We start from the raw sequence: 22,493 nt of genomic DNA on the forward strand, positions 1-22,493 counted from the left end.
ACTTCTGATCCAGTTCCCTGCTAATGTGCCTTGGAAAGCAGCAGGAGGTAACCCAAGTGTTTGGATCCTTGCACCCATGTGGGAAAACAGCAAGAAGCTCCTGGCTACTGGCTTTCAGCCTATCAAAACTTGGCCATTGTAGCTATTTTAGAAGTGAGCTAGTGAATGGAAGATTGTGTGTGTGGTGGGGGGGTAACTCGGCCTTTGAAAGAAACACTTTTAAAATAAAAATAAATAAAATTAGAAAACAAATACAATTAATTCATTTCAAATGTCATCTGCGTTGCTTTTGCATCTATTGGGTAGCTCTTTACTCTAGGCTCTAATGTAAGCACCAGCAATATCTTCCCATGAATGCGACCACTGCAGCAGGCTGTGATTGATTTACTGTAGCATCAATTTTGAAGGACCAGGAACAAAAAAATCCCTCCTTATTTCAGTGGGAAAAAGGAACATTACGGTATTATGGACTTCAGTGCCAGAATTAACATATTCACCAATAAAGTTTATGGCAATTTTCTGTGTTTTACATGACCTATCACCTTCTGTATATTTCATAGAAATCTTATATTTTATAACTTAATGGCAGGCCAAGTCATTTAATAATGACCATTAAGTCTGTCTTGAGTCAATGAACTGGAAAGCCATCTCCATTTGTATAATCTTTAGCAGTTTACTGTAGTACTAATGAAGAAATATAAACCCAGAGAAGTTCAATGACCCATCTGTCAAACGTTGCTGAGTTGAGAAGTTATATCCAGAGACTTTCCCTCTCTTAACTCCTCCAACTTGTTTTCTACTTCTAGACACTATATCTTGTCTTCATTAATTATTCTGTGGTCCAAATTCAACACCAAGTGTTCTCATACATGATCTTATTGAATTTTCCCAGCAACCACTTAGGCATTGCCATTGTCCTTATTTTAAAAGTAAAGAAAAAAAAGGAAGGTTTAAAGACATTGTTACTCAACCAATATAATTCAACTAATACCTGGGTGAACCGCTAGATTTTCAAATAAAGTATGTTTCCCTTCACACCCTAAACTCCTGCAGAATGTTATACAAAACAGCTCTTAGAAATATAATACGACAATGTTCCATTTTACCTGTCCCACTTTCTCAACTTATCTCTAAGGGCAATGAGTGATTTTCCTTTATGTTCATGTGCTGGGCTCAAACCCTTGTATGACCCCACACTTTGATCACCTTTTGTTCCATGCACCACTGTTGGGTAAAGTTTCACCTGGAAATGGAAACTTCATAAGAATGAGTGATAATAATCAGGATACAAGCCACTGCTTCCAAGCTCTTTTGAATGTGTACAGTTGACAGGGAGAAAATAAATTCAAACTTAGGTTCATCAATGAAAGAATCAAGCAATAAATGTGAACTCACCTCTGGAAAAGAATTAGTATAGAACAGTCTTAAGCCTTCTGTTTTTAATGATAGCTAGCTTTTCAGTTGGCTGACTTTAGTGCCAGACACTTTACAAGCCATCAATCTTCACTCCCACCCCATTTTGCAGATGGTAGAACACAGTGGATCAGAGAAGTTAAATGCCTTGTGTGAGGTCACTGCTGGGAAGCAACAGAGCCAAGAATCAAAGCAGTTCTAATTCTCCAGGGACTCCATATTCTACACTAAATGGCCTTAATCTAGGCTGAATAGCCCAATTTGATGTGCTACATAAAAATATTTTTCCTTATATCTGCACAGATTCAAGTGTGGCTTTCACAAGCAATTTCAGATTCCAACATAGTCAGCCAATCTCATGCAGCAAGGTTTCTGGTGAACTTCTACCAACCACCCAACCGCCCCTACAAGAACAGTCCAGAAATGCCTAGAGGCCAGGCAGGATGCTATTCAGTCTTCTGTGCTCAGTGGTCAGTGTGGAGAACCCGAGCCTTTGGAAAGGTTGGGTGTGGTTGAGGCAAACCTCCAAGGAGAAAGGACCTACTCTGCAGATTACTGTTGTAATAATGCAGAACTCATCCCTGGAAAACCTATTGTATCATGTGTACTATGGACTATCAATATCTGTTCACTTTCAGTTTAAACATACACACACACAATTAGAAATTTTTCTTATTCACTGTTCCCAATATCCATGTTGTTTTCCATTCGTTTATTGTTTAAAAAGTACATTTCCAGGGATCCAGCGCAATAGCATAGTGGTTAAAGTACTCGCCTTGCACGCGCTGAGATCCCATACAGCCGCCGGTTCTAATCCTGGCTGACCTGCTTCCCACCCACATCCCTGCTTATGGCCTGGGACAGCAGTTGAGAACGGCCCAAAGCCTTGGGACCCTGCACTCGGGTGGGAAACCCAGAAGAGCTCCTGGCTCCTGGTTTCGGCTCGGCTCAGCTCCAGGCGTTGTGGCCACTTGGGGAGTGAACCATTGGATGGGAGATCTTCCTCTCTATCCCTCCTCCTCTCTGTATATCTGCCTTTCCAATAAAAATAAATAATTTTTTTTAAAAAGTACATTTCCTGGGGCAAATGCCTAGCCTAGAAATTAATCGGCCTCCATCCTATACATAAGTACCTGGGTTTAGTTCTCTAGCCTCTGACTCCGGTTTCCTGTTAATGCAGATCCGATGCATCACATGGTTCAACTGATTCGATTACTAATACCTCTTTGAAAAACCTGGATTGAGCTCTCAGATTCCAGCTTTCAATCTGGCCTAGCACTGGCTATTTCAGTATCTGAGGTGTAAAAGAGAATGGATCATTCTCTTTTTCTGTGTTTCTTTCTATCACTCAGCCTCTCAATGAAGAAACACATGCCCTAACATTTTACATAAGATCTTGGTTTAATTTCTTACTCCTATTTAATATCCACTTATAATTAATTTTTTTTTAAATTCTACTTTTAAAAATTTCTGATCTTAGGGCCACCACAATGGCATAGCAGGCTAATCCTCTGCCTACAAGTGCCAGAATCCCATATGGGTGCCAATTGTTTCCTGGTTGCTCCACTTCCCATCCAGCTCTCTACTTACGACCTGGGAAACAGCAGAGGATGTGCCAACGCCTTGAGGTCTTCCACCCACATCAAAAGCTAGGAGGCTCCTGGTTTCCAGCTTCAGCTCAGCCCAGCACTGGCCATTGTGGTCATTTGGAGAGTGAATCAGGAAATGGAAGACATATCTCTATCTCTCCTGTCTTTGTAAAAATCAGCCTTTTGCATAAAAATAAGTAAATATTTTTTTAAAGTTTCTAATCTTGATTTCTGTATTGTACTTGTTACGTCATCTATCTAATCACAGCAACAATAAGGTAGAGAGAGAACAATATGGCAGAGAGCCAACATGTAACAGAAGCGTGATTTTTATGTGATTCATTCCACAAAGGGTTATGTGTTAGAAGTCTGGTCCCTGGTGTGGCTGTATCAGAGGTGGCAGAAACTGAGGTGTGCCTAGTAGGTCATTGGAGCACTCCTTTGGAAACGATTAAGGTAGTTCTCATGAAAATCTGAGTTTGATCTTACAAAAAGAATAATACTAAACATCAAGCCCACCTTCTCTCCTCATTCTGACTTCCTGTCTGACAACGTGGTCTTGTTTCCATGTACCTCTCATTACTATGATGCCATTCTGAGTTGAGGGCTTCAGCAGAGCTCAGCTGACTCTGGTACTATATCCCTGAACCTCTAAAGCTATCACCAAAATTACCCTGCTTTTTAAAAATAAAGATAGTTGGGTCTGGCACAGTAGCCTCGGGGTTAAAGTTCTCACCTTACATGCACTGGGATGCCACTTGAGAGCTGGTTCATGTCTTAGCTGCTCCACTTCCCTTTCAGCTCCCTGCTTGTAGTCTGGAAAAGAATGGCCCAAAGCCTTGGGATCCTACATGGTAGACCCCAAAGAACTCCTGGCTTCTGGTTTCAGATCAGCTCAGCTCTGGCTGTTGGGGGCATTTGGAGAGTACAGCAGGAAGTGGAAAATCTTTCTGTCTCTCCTCTCTGTGAATCTAACTTTCCAGTAAAAAAATAAATAAATCTGAAAGAGAGAGATGGAAGGAAGGAAGGAAGGAAGGAAGAAAGGAAGGAAGGAAGGAAGGAAGGAAGGAAGGAAGGAAGGAAGGAAAGAAAGAAAGAAAGAAAGAAAGAAAGAAAGAAAGAAAGAAAGAAAGAAAGAGAAAGAAAGAAAGAAAGAAAGAAAGAAAGAAAGAAAGAAAGAAAGAAAGAAAGAAAGAAAGAAAGAAAAAGCAGCTTTCCTTAGGCATTCCATTATAGCAACAGAAAGAAGACAAATACAGAAGGCCCAAGTACAGACTGGTTTTGCTTATGATTTCCTTTGATTACCCAAATAGAGCTTCCAGCCCATTGGGATGATGACATTCCAGAAACCTCTCTCTGAGCTATTTAAAGTATCTATGCCAGGGCGTGTCTTAGGTTAAAGGTTCCTGAAAACCAGACACTGTGATGAGATTTGCCTACAGGAGGCTTATTGGGGAGTGCTGTCAGGAACAACCCTAACCCTTCAAGAGAGGGAAGTAAACAATATGAAGCAGAAGAAATTAAATTGCAATGAAGTCACAACAGAGATCTCAGCCCATTCCACAGGGGCACTCTGGAGTTCAGATGACCCTTGGTGTTACCCAGAATTGAAGCAAGTAATCAGGGCCTTCTACTTTCTCCTTAGTCAACCACTCATTACATGTGGAGCAGTTCTCAGGGAGGAAGCATGAACTTGGGGAGGCAGCTCTCTCTAGATGAAGGAAATTCTTGGAGAGTGACTCAGCTATGAGCCCGCAGTTCGGAAGACTATCAGAAGCAAGAGAAAAGATTGTGTCAGTCTTAAAAGGAGGAGTTGGGCAGCACACCATAACAGCTACTAAAAGGCTCCGATTTTCTCAGTGCTGACTGTAGGCTAGATTTTTCTGAAGTTGTTTTGCATTATGGTGTCTTGAATTGGTTGAATGGTGGACCCTCAAAAGATATGTGCAACTCTCAGTATGCGTAAATGTGATCTAATTTGGAAAAAATGGAGTCTTTATGATTGTAATTACATTAAGTATTGTAAGATGAGATCATCCTGAATTAAAAGACTGGGCTCTGAATCCAATGAGTAATGTCTTTCTAAGAAGCACACGAGGAAATGGCACAGGGAAAGGAGGAGAAAGCCATTTGAAGACTGAAGCAGAGCAAAGAGCCCCAGAAACTGGAGGTACCAAGAGACAGACTGGCTCCCAGTGTTTTTGGAGGCAACCTGCCAAGCCAATGTTTACACTGTTGGATTCCTACTTAAGGGGTTTTTTTTTTAAGACTTATTTCATTTTTATTGCAAAGTCAGATACACAAAAAGTAGAAGAGACAGAGAGGAAGATTCCCCTGTCCGATGCTTCACTCCCCAGGTGACCGCAATAGCTGAAGCTGAGCCAATCTGAAGCCAGGAGCCAGGAGCCTCCTCCAGGTCTCCTATGTGGGTGCAGGGTGCCAAGGCTTTGGGCCGTCCTGGACTGCTTTCCCAAGACAGAAACAGGCTGCTGGATGGGAAGTGAGGCCACTAGGATTAGAAGCACGTCCATATGGAATCCCAGCAGGTTCGAGGCGAGGACCTTAGCCGCTAGGCCACCACACCTGGCCCTACATAAGGGTTTTTAAAACACATGCTAGGAAAGAGAATGAATCAAAATATTTAGGTGTCAGCATTTGGATGCAGTGAGTTAAGCCAGCACCTTCTATGCTATCATCCCACATTTAAGAAGTGGTTTGAGTCCTCATTGCCATGCTTCTGGATCTGCAAATGTGCCTGAGAAGACAGAAAAATTTGGTCCAAGTGCTGGACTCCTGTAATCAATGTGGGAGACCCAGATGGAGTTCCAGGATCCTGATTTCAGCCTCTCCAGCCTGAATATTTTTACATTTGCATTCACATCAACATTAAAATAGAATACTTTTTCCCCATATGCTCATCAGCACTTACAAATTTTGATTTTCAGATTATAACCATTCAACTGGGGTATGATGAAACCTTATTGTGCTTTTCATTTGGATTTCAATAATGAGAATCTTTTTCATGTGTCTGTTGTCCTTTTGAATTTTATTGTTTGAGAAATGCCTGTTCACATCCTGTGCCCATTTCTTTACTGGACTGCTTGTTGATTACTGCTGAGATTCTTGAGCTCTTTGAAGCTCCTGGATATTTATCCTCTATTATTTCCTAGTTTACAAATATTTTTTCACATGTGGTTGGCAGCCAACAATAAATAAATAAAATAAAATCTTAAAAGTTAGAGACCTCTCTCTGTCTCTCTTTCACCCTGTATTTCAGATAAATAAAATAATTTTTGGAAGATATTTGTTATATCCATTTTCTACCTCCGAGGTTGGTAAGGCTAGCTTCATTCCCAGAGTGAAGGTCATGCTTCCTGTCTGCAAAATGCCTTCCTGACTCTCTCTGGCTGGCTCTCGTTCCTTTCATTGTGTGGGAGGAAATGGCTTCCAATGCTGCCAGCTCCTGAGAACTAGTTCAGCCTTATTGTGTCTCACAAACCTTACTCTAGTTTTATAAATAAGCTTGATACTAAGCTTGACTCCATGATCAGTTTGGAGTATGTCTCCCTTTTCTGCTAGGACAGCTTGGCCTAAGAGGGAATAATTTGCCTCCTAGTGAGCTGTAATTTTAGTGAATACTCATCCCCTAGTGAGGTACAAAGTTGTATTACCCCGTTTCTCAGTTATTTTAAAATTTTTGGTGCCTATATGTAAGAAACCTAAGTTCTACAATGCTCATTTTGTCACAGTTACAGAATTAAGCCCTCTAACACTCCAATTTTCGAAGATCAGGTCAGTGGTAGGAATAGGCTTGTCACCCCATTTCTGGCTGCCTTAAATATGATTATTAAACTCTATTTTTCATGGAATGAGCATTTCTTTCTTTTCTACAGTGTATTTTAATACTTCAAATGATAGTCCTGCAATGTTTTACAGTTTGACCTCTTTGCCAAGATACACAGTATCTGCTCTATTATGAGGCAATTTTCTTCATCTGACATCCTCAGCAGCAGATTAGATGGTTGATAATTGAGAACAGATCCAATAGGAATCCTAGAACTGTTCATAGATGTTGCAGTGGGAGCCTCTCTCAGATAATGCTGAATTAACAGCAGGTAAGAAGAAAGAATAACCCTTTATCTTTATTTCCAACATAGAACAATTCTGGTGCCTAACAGCTGAGTAAAGCTATGTTTCTTGACAAATTCAAAAAATGAAGGCTACATCTTGTTTTCAAGGACTCTTTTACTAGTTTTTATCAATTCGGTGAATCCTGTAAAAACATCCTGCCATGTCATATCACAGGAAATAGTATTACTTATGAGATTTTCACCAAAAATTATTCATGTAATATTTGTTATGTGCGTAATACCATTCTGGGGGCTAGGAGATATGGCAATGAGGAAGCATGTAGTATTAACATTCATATCCCCTAAAAATAAGACCCTGCCTATAATTATTTTGGAATAGAATTTCCTGGAACAGTAGTGGATACAGAAATAAGTAGAAATAGAGAGGGAAGTCAACCCAAGGGTGCTTTGTCAGAAAGCTTGTGGCATTAGCTGTGTCTGTGTCCTGTGAGTGCCCTCCTAATTGTCCTGTAAAATATGCCATCAATGATTCCAACTGAACAAGTGACAGAAAATGACAGCTTTATTCAGCGTCTCCTACTCTACATTGGGTAATTTTGCCCCGTGGGAGTACAAAGTTCTGCACTGCTGGGGGTCATGCATGTTGCTGCTTGGATGAGGCCACCTATGTTGAAGGCAGAGATGGCCAAGACGAAAAGTAGAACTTCAGGAAAGCAAGCAGAGGTAGGTCCTCTGAGACTGTACATGTGAGCAACCTGCTGCCTCTATTCCGTTTTGATGTGAGAAGGTAGTGTTGGTACTGTGACATAAATGCATGCTTTGCCTCTGGCCTGGCTCTTGGTACATAGCTCTCTCATGTTGTAAGTTTCTTGGCATATGCTGATGAGGTAACTAGCATCTTAGGGCTAATGATCAGAAGAACCAACCAGGTGATTAGAGGATTTGGACATTTAATCTTAATTCCCAAAGCTGGAAGGAGAAGATGTGACTGAAGGATGGAGTGTCACCAACGGCCAATGATTCAATCAATCATGCTTACACATTTTAGCCTCAGTAAAACCCCAGCAGGACAGGGTCCACGTATCCCATAGGTTACTGACCACATGAATGTCCCTGGAGGAAACTGGGCTCTTCTATGCTCTCTTGCTATGTGTGCATCTTTTCCATCTAGCTGTTCATTTGTACTACTTGCAATAATTTTACAATAAATGGGTAAATGTACTGTGTTTCCCTGGGTACTGTGAACTGTTCCAGCAAACTGATAGACTGCAAGGAATGGGCCATGTGGAAATCCAATTTTTAGCAGATTAGAGGACTAGGTCACATCTGAAAGGGGAGATGGTCTCAGTAGATTGGCTCCTTGCCCTGTGAGATTTAACGTTATCTCTTGGTAATGTCAGAGCTGAATTACATTGCAGGACACCCAGCTGGTACTCAGTGGAGAACTGAAGAATGCCTGGGGAAAATACCCAGACATCTGGTGTCTGGTGTGATGCACTGAGTGACTTCAAACAAGAGTAAGAAAGTCTTTGGTTTTTTCCTAGTTTTATTGAGAGGATATTTGGCAAGACAGAAAAGATGACTAATGCATAAAGCTCTATGCTTCCCACATTACATTTAATATAAACTGACCACATACCTACAAGAAAATAAATAATTTTGCTTGATGATAAATTCTATGAAGAAATTACAGCTATTGAAGTGGTAGAAACCCATGGTTAGGTTTCTTCAGACAGTCACCGGAACTGAGAAAAGCCTCCATGCAGCGTGAGTATCGTAACAGCCTCAGGATCAGAGAACCAAGGAGCATAACGAGAGTATTCCAGGCACAGCTACGCAAAAACCCTGGGGTTTTACAAACACAAAAAATCTAAGGAACAGGAAGCAGAAGGACAGGATGATGAAGGTGGGAGAACATTGAATCTTGGAGGAAGGGGCACATAAGAACACCAGAAAGGCAGAGCATGGACACTTACAGAGCTGACACCTAAAGTTTGTACCTCTCTTGAATAACCATCAAGATCTCTGACTCACTGTGCTTTGACATTTTATTTTACCAAGTCACGTATCTGAGTCATGTGTGTTAGTGAACCATTCTAATGGTGAGTGGACCTAATTCACAATTTAACTTGCCTTTTACCATCTTTTACTCACAGTCATGTACACAGTTGAAATAATTAATCTTCCTTTCCTTTATTGAGGGGGAGAAAAAAACAAGTCAAAGATGTAGCCAAAGACTTACATTCCATTTTTTGTATTAAACAACTCTGTAATGTCAGGATCATTAGGTCCTATTTTGGGACAATAGAGTCCTCATTTACAAATAAAAGCATTGACTCTTCCATGGCTCCATGGCTCTGTAATTATAGCTCTAATGGAAACTGATGCAAATACAACAAATGCCCAGTAGATTCACTGTGATTTGGTATTTATAAAGAAGAATCCCCAGATTACTTAAGATTCCATACACTTTGTTTGCCATTGTTCCTTTGTTTCTATCATTGTCTAAGTACCCTAATGCAGCCTTCCCAGGTGGGTGTTGGGTGATTAGGGCAGCTTTCCCATTAAGCCACTGCTTATGTGAACTGCGGATATACAGAACACAAATAGAAAATCGTATGGAGATATAAATATTTTAGGAGACCAACAGTATGTTTGCTGAGCAAAACAAAAGGGAAAATACACAACACATGGCAAAATAACAGTGAAAGTAAATTAAAATTGATACTGAGTTATAAAACATGGAGGGAGGCTAACTTCATATTTTTAATTAAAAGTAGCATGCCAGGCTAGGTGTGTGGGCCAGTGGTTAAGTTGTTACTTCAGATGCCTGCATTCCATAGTGGAGTGCCTGGTTCAAGCTCCAGCCGCACTGGCAACCCGATCTCTTGCTAATGTACTTCCCGGGAAGGCAGCAAAGGAGAACTCAAGCGCTTCATACCTTGCCACCATGACTGAGTTCCTGGGTCCAGCCTTCAGCCTGGCCTTTGTGGCCATTTGAGGAGTGAACCACCAGATGGAAGGTTCTCAGTCCCTGTGCCTTTTGTAAAACAGCGCATCTTTTTTCATCCATATTAGGAATTCCTCCAGGAACTTAAAATTCATAAAAGGTAAGAGAATAAATGGAGAATCTTCTCAAACAAATGCATACTCATACACACACACACATATATAATGGGTGTATGCAAATAAGCTTGAATATATATATAAAACTCTTAAATATTGCATCTTCCGTGACTCAAAGTTACAGGTCAGTTTAGAGAAAGATAAATGTCACAAAAAATTGTAAGTGCGTATCTTCTAGATTAAACTTGGAGTATATGAAGACCATTTTTGTTTTAATTTTTTAAATGTTTGATCGCCATTAAGAATTTGTTGCATAGCTGAATGAATTGCTAAATAATGTAAAATAAGCCTCAGCCTGCAAGGATTCTCTGTAACAAAGCCTTTCATCTTAGGCAAGACACTCGTATCTCATGGTCTCAGTGACTCTTTGGGTCAAAATGACCAGTGATCAGTTACACTTTCTTCTAATGCCAAGATTCAACAGATTTTAGTAGGAAGCAGCATACATGACATGCCCACTTTCTGGTGTTTTCACAGAAATGGAAAATCGTTTAAAAAGTTAGACTTCTGTGTGGAGGAGATTGTCTCTTACACCGACCTCTCTACTACAGCCTCATGATCCACCTGGGACAGATTAGAACATTGCTCCTGGCCTCTCTAAGATCCTGAATCATTAAACACATTAAATTAAACAATGTTCACTGTACGGCTTCCATTAAACTAGAGATGAGAAGCAATACATTTTAAAGAATTTCCAGAAGCAAGAATTAATTGTCCATACTATTTATTTCTTGTCCCTATTACTATCCCTCCTCTATACATAAAAGAATTTGTGTTAGTTAACTATAAAATCCTGATAATTAAAGCTTCCTGTTCCCTATTAACACTACTGAGCTGAAGTTGTATTCAGTTACAATTAAAATGAACAAATTCCAAAGTGTGTTCTTGCTCTTTGTCATTTTGAAAATCAAGATTTCATTTAAAAAGAATTGTTGGTGGGGAAAAAAAAATAGTTGGGATTGCTGGCAAAAGGCTGGATTCAATCCCCAGTAGACATTACCTATTAGTCTATTGCTTTCACTGCATATAAAAACATTTTATCTCTATATGACTTACAGTTGTAAAAAAAAATACTATCTTTAAGAACATTATTCTAGTAATCTACAAAAAAAATGACAGTATATAATTTTGTTTCCACATCATCTTTTTTTTTCATTTTAAGATTTATTTATTTTTATTGGAAAGACAGATCAGATTTACAGAGAGGAGAGACAGAGAGGAAAATCTTCTGTCTGTTGATTCCCCAAATTTAGCTATGGCTGCAACTGCCATAGCTAAATTGATCCAAAGCCAGGAGCCAGGAGCTTCTTCCGGGTTTCCCACAGTGGTACAGGATCCCAAGGCTTTGGGACGTCCTTGACTGCTTTCCCAGGTCATAGCAGGGGGCTGGATGGGAAGTGGAACAGGAGGGGCACTAATCAGTGCCCATATGTGATCCCAGCGTGTGCAAGACAGAACTTTAGCCACTAAGCTACTATGCCAGCCCCACACATTTTAAGCTCTAAAATCAAAGCAGCACTTCTTGAGTTTCTCAAGTTACTTTTTTTTTCCTCCATAAAATGAGACAACTTAAATGAATTTCAATGTTTTGAAGCCAGGTAGACTCTCAGTTTGGGAATATTTATTCTAACTGTGATCATGATATCTTCAGAGATATTAATGATTTCTTAAATTTATTTCTGGAAAAGTCCATATTAATATTATTGTTAAATCAGTAGTACATTCCCAAGACTGGTTTTCTTCCTGCTTCTCTCCAACTTTCTATCCTCTTATCTTTTTTATCTCTCCTCCTTTGTTTCAGTTTACCACTAGAAGAAATATCCAAAATTACTTCTTACAATTATTCAACTGAAGTTTCTATTTTTCAAAGTGAAATATCTGGTGGAAATTTTATGTTTATCTTAGTTAAAATTATTTTCCTTTATGCCCACATATGCTTGTCTTATGTTTGTCTTAGTTAAAATTATTTTCCTTTATGCCCACTGTTATGCAGCTATTTTAATAGGTAGAAATTGATTTTGCTTAATAGCATGTGTGCACATCTACAACATATTATGAAGGAAGTTCAGGTTAGTGTTCACATTTTACAAATAAGCTGTCTTCAAACAGTCATGTATACGATATTTCCTGATAGTCTTTGGATGGTTGGAACTCCAGCTTATTTCTATTTTCTTAGTTATCCTTTTAAAATGTGTTCTTCTAATAAGCAACTATCATGTTGTAATTGGGAAAGTATTTTAGACTAAAATAGCCTTCTGTGGATGGAACTGAGCATAGTAGGAAAATGCAGTAATAAAACAGATTGTTACGCCAAAGTTTCATGGAATTCTTTCTTTTTCATACCATGGTTATTTATTAAAATCATAAAATCCCAGTGAATACATAAAGGAGAAATTCTCTATGCATGCAGCAGGGACTTTCAACTATAGAATAACCAGCTACTTTAAGAGAAGATTTGATTCTGCGTCTACCCTTCACTTTTGTTCAAGTCCCTGCCCCCACCATGCTTTATCATAATCACTTCCAATCAGCCGACTCTTCTCCTCAGGTGCCTAAAGAAACATCCAACTCCTAGCAGGTCTTCTGTCTCTCTTTTTCCCTATTAGTTGAACTACACATGTCCACCCAACTCACCCTTTTTAAAAATTTATTTTTTTTTACATAATTAGGGTAAAAATTTTCAAGCACTACAAAAGATGGGCAAAACAATTAGTTCCGTATTGTTTCCTTAATGTATCTGGTGTAAAAGGGGATTTTAAGGGAGAAGTCCCCCCCCAGTCTCCCACCCGCCCCGGTCCCTGATGGGGGGGTATGCTCCGAGGGTCTTGCTCAGGTGGTTTTGATAGTTCACCAGTTATGAATCACTGCCACTCTCACCACTCCAAGCACAATGAGGTCGTTGGAGAATCCACTGATTGATATAGTCCATCATAGAGTCTCCATTTGCCCAGTATTTTTGTTGCCAACATATAGCTGAGGTGGTTGATTGACTTGTTCTGTCCTCTGTCATTTGATGGTTAGGGTTCTGAGTCCAGAAGCTCGATTGGGAGGATCCCCAAAGAAAGTTTGTCTGAGGTGTTCCCAGACCAGATTCTTGTATGTACTAGCAAGCACAGGGCCCTGCACAGTCCATCGCCCTGATCAGCTGGTAGTTGCAATTGCTGAGTTGGTTCTGTTTCCATCCCTGTCTTCCACTGGAACCAATGGGTGTTTCCAGTCCAACCTGGTTCTGCCCAGCACATACTTTACCCTCACATAAACCAATGTGGGCTGCAGCCTAGTCGGAGCAACCCACAATAACCCCCACCAGGACCGCCCCCTACCCTGGTTTGTCAGTATGTGTGGCAGACTAGTCCAGTCTGTCCCACATCCCCTTCTGCTCTCATACATGTCAATGGGTATTAAAACCTTGTTCCATCTAACCAGCTCAACTATCCAGCCCTCACGGATGTTGTTGGGTGTCTGTCTAGCCACCCCAGCCCCTGCCCTAATTTTTGTGCCCTCCCGTGGGGGGCCAACTCACCCTTTTAACATGTTACTTTATTTATTTTTTTTAAAGATTTATTATTATTGGAAAGCAGGATATACAGAGAGGAGGAGAGACACAGAGGAAGATCTTCCATCCGATGTTTCACTCCCCAAGTGAGCCGCTACGGGCCGGTACGCGCCGATCCAATGCCGGGAACCAGGAACCTCTTCCAGGTCTCCCACGCAGGTGCAGGGTCCCAAATCTTTGGGCCATGCTCGACTGCTTTCCCAGGCCACAAGCAGGGAGCTGGATGGGAAGTGGAGCTGCCGGGATTAGAACCGGCACCCATATGGGATCCCAGGGTATTCAAGGCGAGGACTTTAGCCACTAGGCCACGCTGCTGGGCCCCTAACATGTTACTTTATGCTGAGAAATATTCTATTACTCTAATACCGAAAAACTATAGTATCTCTCTCTGATAGGAAGAAAAATCTGTGTACTCTTTTGCCTGGAATTCAAAGGTTTCCATAATCTCAGTTTACAATTTGAACAGTTTTTTCTATCAATATCTTGTTCTCCATCATATAAAAACATACCCAGGGCAATGGCCTTGAACTTCAACATATCCAGGAGTTGTCTCTTTCCATGTTCTTTAGCTGGGATAACTTACACTGTGGCTTGCACCAGCAGGCCTTCTATAAGGCAAGGCCAAGTGGAGATTCTACACTTTGGATAGCCCTGACCCACCTGCTCCCTGAGACATCTCCCCTTTCTGAAGGTCAGTTGCCTGCCCACTTGCGGTCTTCTGTGTGTTACTTGACCTTTTTTGAGGCACATGAATGGTATCTCCAAAGATGAACTTCAAAGCACAGGCCATTTTATCCTATGACTTTCAAGTCTTCTAAAACTACTCCTTGAGAGGTGTCTCTCAACATACATTTTTTTAATTGCTTGAAACATTAGGCATCATGTTTCTTAAGCATTCTTGTGAAGTCAAGCAAACATATAATACTTCACACTCTTACTTTTTAATATATGTAAAGAATAAATTCCAAGAAAAAAATCAGTAATGTCTGAGTTAATCACTCAAAACCACAAAAGTGAGTGAGTTTTTGTTTCAAATTCCAATGTTTGAAAATGTCTTTTTCTCATTAATTGTGTTTAGATATCTAAAAAAAATGGTCCAAAACATACAACAATGGCTTGCTTTGTAGCAAAAATGTGTGTTCCTGCTTCCCTTTGTAATGAATTGAATTTGTCTCTGAAGTTTAAGAAGTTCAGGATTTTTTTGTGTGTGTGTGAAATCAATTGCTTCTGTTTTTTTCTTTATATGCAGCACTCTTTATAGTCTTAGATTATTCTAAGGCAAAGAAATGTGCAATTGGGAGTTGGTGAACAGGAAGGATAACAGAAGAGATTGACATGACTTCCACAGAAGAATTATTTTTAAGTATAGACAATGCCTATCCCAAGCTAAAAGGACCTTTAGAAAATACTACTGGGATTGAAAAACAATGGGAGCAAGTGCCATCGCCTGCAGTGTGCTGGTCTGCAGGGCACTGCTGCCACCTGCTGCATGCAAGCAGTATGGCGTGGCTGCCTCCTGGCTCCGTATCTTCACATAACATTTTGTGGTTGTATGAAATTTTTCTTCTCACAGTCTGAGCAGAAAGCAAAGAAAAGTTTGTCGAATCTGATGTCTTTGGGCCATATACATTTCTTTTTTTTTTTTTTTTTTAAATATTCATTTATTCATTAATTACATTGCATTACATGACACAATTTCATAGGTACTGGGATTCCCCCCCCTTCACCCCAAACCATTCCCCCATCATGAATTCCTTCACCTTGATGCATAACCACAGCTCAAGTTCCGTTGAGATTCCCTAATTAAAAGTTTACACCATACAGAGTCCAGCATCCCACTTGTCCAGTTCAAGTTCAACCGCCTCTTAGGGAGGCCCTCTCAGGTTTGTAGGCAGAGCCAGCAGAGCGTCACCTCGATCAATTAGAAGCACCAACATATCATCAGCAACAGTCCAGGTATGATGAGGCTGGTGCAGAGTCCACTGATTGACATAGTCCGTCTTAGGGTTTCCCCTTGTCCAGTTTTCCGCTGCAAGCATAAAGCTGAGGTGGTTGATTCATCTACTCCATTTTCCATCTTTTTTTGATTAATGCTTTGATTCCTCCATTTTGTTCAGGGGAATCCCCCTAAAAAAAACTTTGAGGCATTCCCAGTCCAGGCTCCTCCATGTACTACTAGTAAGCACAGTGCCCGCCACCGTCCATCACTCCGATCACCTGATGGTTTTAACCCCTGGGTTGGTTCTCTTCTGAGCCCCGACCTCTATTGGAACCAATGAGTATCGCATCTCTCCCCGGCTCTGCCCATCACACTCTTGTCCCTCACCTAAACCAGTGGGAGGAGTGCTGGTCAGGTGTTGCATTCCCTGCTAGCACAGGCCATTTCACCTTGGCATTTTGTGTTTTGTACTGTTTTTTTTTTTTTTTTTTTTTTTTTTTTTTTTTTTTTTTATCGCAACCAAACACGGCCAGGCCCCCACACAGTTTCAGCACTTGGACTTGCCAGTGGATGACGTGAACCGACTCAGCCTGGTCTGCCCCACCCGAGCCAAGTGTATTCCAGTGGGTCACATTCCAAAGCCTCTTCTGGGTTATTTACCTCCATGCTTCTTGCGTTTATTTGCAGAGTCAGTGTCCTGTCAGAGGATCTGTTCAGGTTCCTCCCTCCGACTCCTTCATGGTGACACCCAAACAGGGAGGCAGGACAGATTTCCTGAGTAGCCACCTATCTAGAACACAGGAACATTGAACTTCAAAAGAAGCAAGGATTCTCATTGGTTCCAATAGAGGTCGGGGCTCAGAAGAGAACCAACCCAGGGGTTAAAACCATCAGGTGATCGGAGTGATGGACGGTGGCGGGCACTGTGCTTACTAGTAGTACATGGAGGAGCCTGGACTGGGAATGCCTCAAAGTTTTTTTTAGGGGGATTCCCCTGAACAAAATGGAGGAATCAAAGCATTAATCAAAAAAAGATGGAAAATGGAGTAGATGAATCAACCACCTCAGCTTTATGCTTGCAGCGGAAAACTGGACAAGGGGAAACCCTAAGACGGACTATGTCAATCAGTGGACTCTGCACCAGCCTCATCATACCTGGACTGTTGCTGATGATATGTTGGAGCTTCTAATTGATCGAGGTGACGCTCTGCTGGCTCTGCCTACAAACCTGAGAGGGCCTCCCTGGGAGGCCGTTGAACTTGAACTGGACAAGTGGGATGCTGGACTCTGTATGGTGTAAACTTTTAATTAGGGAATCTCAACGGAACTTGAGCTGTGGTTATGCATCAAGGTGAAGGAATTCATGATGGGGGAATGGTTTGGGGTGAAGGGGGGGGAATCCCAGTCATGTAATGCAATGTAATTAATGAATAAATGAATATTAAAGAAAAAAAAAAAAAGAAGCAAGGATTCTGAGGCAAGGGTTTTTGGTGCATCAGGTTAAGTGTTCTGTTTGAAAATGTGTGTACAACTCTGGCAAATAAATGACAATGAGTGCGAAGGCTTTCTTTTGTAAATATTCACTTTGCTTTCACATAATAAAATATAGAGGACCTCTAAACAGTCCAAAGCTAGCATTACCCAATATATTTAGATTTTTCTTCTTAGGTAAATTCTTCCTAATATCCCAAATGAAATGGAGTGACAGAACCCCGTTTCCTAGCTTGTAATATATCTCTATTTAATAGAAAAACCAATTTACAGACTAAGGTTCTCATACTACCCATCGCTGCCTCTTTCGGCATTGTAATTTAGAGGGACTTTAAAGGGGAAAGGGAAGAAACGAAGGCATCCAGAACAGTTGTGTCCTTTTCTGTTCTTCAGTGAAGGATTCTAAACCCTTTGCCTTCTTGGAAACATCATTGTCAGACGCAACCTGGCTGCACATCTCAGTGACCCAAGACGTTTACAGAGAATGGTGGCAACAAAGACTTGGAAAAATTAGAATTAGCTGAGTGGCAAGGAATAGATATATTTATCACAGCAAATATTTGCAGAGATGATGTGAGGAAACAGCCTCAACACCCTGGAAGAGAGCAGCCCTTGTTTAATCCTGTACAAATCTCTCTTCCCCCAGGTAGAGTCTACGGTCCAGAAGGCAAAGGTTGATTCTTGTTGTCTTTGTACTACCCCTACTCATCGCAAGCATAGAAGAGACCTGCACATGTAGAGTAACAATCTACTTCAAACCATGTTTCCTGGAAACACAGTTCAACCTGTCTCTTTGTCTCCAGAGTTCCTGGGTGGTGGAGTGTTCTCACAATAAGATTAGGACCACAGAGCATGTCCCCTGTTGTTCACATGGTTGCACTGACACTTACCGATTCATTGTCTTCCTTTTTCCTTTAGATTTATCCTGCAGTTTTCAATTTGTTGAATATTTTCTTTTTTTACATTAAAATTTTTTTATTTATTTTTATTTTTGCATATAAAAATTATTATTATTATTATTATCATTTTATGATACATAGGCTCCTGGCATTTCCCTTATTCTCTCCCCAATTTCCCTCCTCTCCCCACCTAGTTCCTGTATATCATTACTGAAGTATAGTTCTTCATACACAGTCATATGTCCATCATTGTGGGCATGGACCAAGGCAGAGAGTCCAGCATCCTATTGTCAAGATAATAGAAAACAGTTTCGTTGTAAGTCCATCTTTGTCTGGAAGTAGAAATGCACACCACATTGTATCCTCACATCTGGATGTGTTAGTCTCCATTTCACAGCTACTGTACATCCCCTTAAATGAAAAGTCATAACACAAAATCAACAATAGAGAGAAAAATTGAAATTTACAATGTCATGAAGTTAAATGACATGTTACTAGATATGACAGGAATATTTTCTTAATATTAGAGTAGCGAGGGTAGCCTTCTGTACCTCACGCTGGGAACTGACCAGTAAGAAATACCTCGTGCTTGCATGTATAACAAGAAGGTTTTACCATTGATCACTTCCCTGAAATACAAATGGCAGTCCTTCGTAAGAGGAGGTATCCCAGCAGGTGCAACAGGCTGGTAGCTAGCTGTGCTGAGAGACTCTGTGTTTGGATTTTCACTGTTGTCACTTTGCTGCGTACAGTTTTTGGCATAAGCACAGATGAAGCCTTCTGGCAAGTTAAAAGGACTCCTGCCAGTGTGATGGAAGACTTCCCCTTCTGACACCAACCCATCCCAAGCTAGGGGTAGAAAAGGAGTCCTCACTTCTCCACTCCCAGGAACTGTGCATTACCCCACAAAGGCAGGAGAGATCATAAGGGCGGCTGGATTGCAGACTACACTTATTCCTTGTTACTTTTTAGTAAAAAGTAAAGGTGTCGATTCTTTTTGTTCATTCACCACAGAAACTCTGAAAAGAAAAGGTATCTTCAGACAGAACAGAAAAGAACTGTTATGGAAAAACACCAAGTGTGGATTTGTTAGATGACTTTACACTCTTGAGACAAAATATATAAAAAGCACATTGGAAACTGCTCTGCGTGATTTCCTTTGTTTGGATTTTAGAAGCAGCTTGACTGACAAAGAAATTCTGAATGAGAGACTCTTTGGATGCTGAAAAGTCTTTTAAAGGTGATACACAAGATTTCAGAGAACAGCTCAACATTGTTCTGTTGAAGGTTATTCTTAGCCCTGAACCACAATGTTTTCCTGTCTGTGTATCATTTCCTGGGGGCTTGCCAAGTGATAAACAGACACAGGCATGTGGTGAATTTCTGGTTTGGGTTTTTATTTTGTTTTGGTTTTTTTGGAGGGGGGAGTTGTTGTGTTATTTGTTTTTTAGCACGAATAAGGTGACTGGAGTTTGCTTTAAGACATCAATTGACTTCTGTGATGACTATGAATATGCTGGCGTGAGGTTTTCAGGAGACAATGGAGAAAAAATGGACATTCTGTGCGGTGTATTCCATCATTCAGATTCATTTTGTCAGTGGTAAGCCTTTCGGTTGTCCTTTTTCATCAGGTTTGCTGCTTTCAGGGCCTGTGTTCCTTTAAAATGCCATGTGACTGCTATTGAAATTGATCACCAAAGGGCAAGTCATGACTAAGGTTTTCAATTACATATGTAAGTGGCAGCTATTGCAGAGATGTTCCAGTTGGTCGGGATGACTAAGGGCAAAAAGCAAACAAGAAGGGAATGAATGGTTGGGGCCACTGCACTGAGGCTTTTCCGCCCTTTTCCTCCCAAAGAGGATCTCTGGAGTAGTTGGGAAATTGTTCTTCTTGGAAATGAAAAGCTCTCCAAAAGACAGAATGGTTCCGGAAACTGAAAAAATAAAACTGAGTGCTCAGAGATTCTTTTCTTAACTATTTTTTTGCCTCAAATATCCTTTTAATTTTGGATATATCAAGTATTTCTCCCCCCAATATCAAGGTTCTTGGGAGCTGAACGTATGTTGAATTTTAATGAGGCATGTAGGTACAAATGTGAGAGAGAAAGTGGGTTTCTAATGACAATGGGAACCCAGACCTACAGTGCCTACTTAAAAATAGAAGGAAGAAAGATTAGTTCAGCACTCCGTAGCATGACAAATACCACCATGAGTGAGCTTGAGTGTCTTAATAGCTAACCATAAGTCCTTGGTATAGCCACACAGATTCTAAGAAGGCTTTTTGAGAGAAAGAAGACATTGAAGTGTAATTCTTTAGGTAGTAGCAAAGGCATATTATCAAGGAAATGAGAACTCCCACAGGAAGTTGCAGCGTACTAACTGCTATCTACATGAATTTTGGCATCCACAGAAGTGTAATAATCCCCATTTGTCAAGTGTTCTGGAAAGCCTTGTTTCTACTCAGTTATTCTTCATCACTAATCTTTTCTTTTTGTGAACTTGACTGCTATTTGTTACAACAATATATCATTTCTGTAGCAGTGTTCCGTGTTAATTCTAAAGCTGAGGCCAACACTATGGGATCCATGCCAAAGGCATGATGCTTGTCAGAGTAGAAGCGGCCTTTTACCACCGGGTCAGTTACGGAGGGGAGCAGGAATCACATCCTTTGTGTCTAGTATTTCAGAGTGTTAATGGAGAGATAGTGAGTGGAACCTCAACCCAAGTGTTTCCTTTCCTCTCATCCCAAAGATCTAATTGCATAGAAATGAAAGTCTTTAGAATCCTCATATACAGAAAGTCAAATTTCTTGCCCTCATCAACTATTCAATGCGGGAGGCACTTTGAAGGTTATCTAGACTAGAGAGAGATTACAGACTTCTAACAACCAAATTCATCTTTCTTTACTTGGTGTGTGACTTTCAGCAAGTGCTAGATCTCTAACTCAATTTCTGTCTCTAAAGAGGCTTAACCCCATCACTCTTAAACAATATAACATGCAAAAGTATCATATAAATTATGTATTTTTAACCTACTGCACACATATTCATTATTGTTGCAGTTTTAGAAACCATTACTTAGATACTATATGCAGCTGTTGATATATAACCAAAAAAGCACATTATAGTAAGAATAAGAATACTTGTCATACTAAGTTTGCCCATGTGCTTCAGTTTGAATAGGCTTGACTTTATTCACAGTCAAAATGCTGAAATCATTTCAATTTTGGAACAGAAATGTAATTATTCAGAAATCAGTAATTTCCTCTGGTTTCCCTAAGTAAATGCCTCCTCATGTACATTGAGTCTATGCTTCTATCTTGATAATACACAGCTCTCTGCTATCCCTAAGGCAGCCAGAGGGAAATTGCATCACTTACTCCCTTTCTCACTGAAGTGATCAGGGTTTCAAATTACTAGTCAGCTCCATGTGAACTATGCAAACTGATAGCTCCTCTCTTTCCTTTTCAGGGATATGGGAAGAAAAATACAATGCAAGACAAGTCGTTTATGCTCTGCCTGGCTCTGATGCCAACTTGACATGCCAAATTCCAAAGACAGACCACCTGGTGCAGGCACAGTGGTCCAAGGTCACTGATGAGGAGGACCTTATTGCCGTCTATCACCCAGAACATGGTTTCTACTGTCCCCAAGGCAGATCCCCTGAATCTCTTGTGGCTTTCACAGAGGCTCCTGGAAATGTGACCAATTGGACACTGTTCTTAAGAAATATCTCTTCCTCGTTCAGTGGAAATTACGAGTGTAGCTTTACAATGTTTCCAGAGGGCATTAAGACGAAAATCTACAACCTTGTCATTCAGAGACATGGTAAGTAAGCATAACTGGCAGAAGGATAAAACACATGCTTCCATTCAGCTTTCCCTCATCCAATAAATACACTTTATGAACCAGTCGTGTGCCAGGCATGGTGCCAAGCACACAAAGAAAGAGGTATCATTTGATAAGGGAGATGGAAATTGATCAAGTAATTCCACAATTAAATGTAAAATAGACCCGTTGTAACAACAAGCATTAATCATAAGGATTATAACAGGCATGTAACAGAGGCCAGAAAATTTGTCCCTGAAAAAATAATACTTGATTGAAGTCTGAGTAGACATTAATACATTTGGGGTGGGAGTTGTGGGCGATCCAGTGGGAGGGAACAACTGGATGTGTAGTAATTGAGGAAACGGGAAAATACTGATGGAGTTGTAGTAGAGATGAATGGATAAGGCTGGAGATAAGGCAAGCAGCAGATCTTGCTCCACCTCCAGTCATGTTCAGAGGGTTAATTTTTATTTAGGAGCCATGGAAAGATATTGAACAATTGAAACAAAAGCATGGCATTGCATTTCGTAGCCTGATTATGTTATCAAAAAGGTATGTT

General features: G+C 40.5%; 1 protein-coding gene across 1 annotated transcript in view; it reads left to right on the forward strand.

Moving 5' to 3' along the window:
• The first annotated feature begins 19,410 nt into the window (after positions 1-19,410).
• CD96 (CD96 molecule) overlaps positions 19,411-22,493 on the forward strand; it is a 72,073-nt gene continuing 68,990 nt past the window's right edge. Inside the window, exons 1-2 of the mRNA XM_058661337.1 lie at positions 19,411-19,705; positions 21,575-21,931. Of these exons, the coding sequence (XP_058517320.1) occupies positions 19,645-19,705; positions 21,575-21,931 (418 nt within the window). The 5' untranslated portion in view covers positions 19,411-19,644. The remainder of the gene's footprint in view (positions 19,706-21,574; positions 21,932-22,493) is intronic.

Source organism: Ochotona princeps, chromosome 3, assembly GCF_030435755.1.
Source record: "Ochotona princeps isolate mOchPri1 chromosome 3, mOchPri1.hap1, whole genome shotgun sequence".
Taxonomy (NCBI): Eukaryota; Metazoa; Chordata; class Mammalia; order Lagomorpha; family Ochotonidae; genus Ochotona; species Ochotona princeps.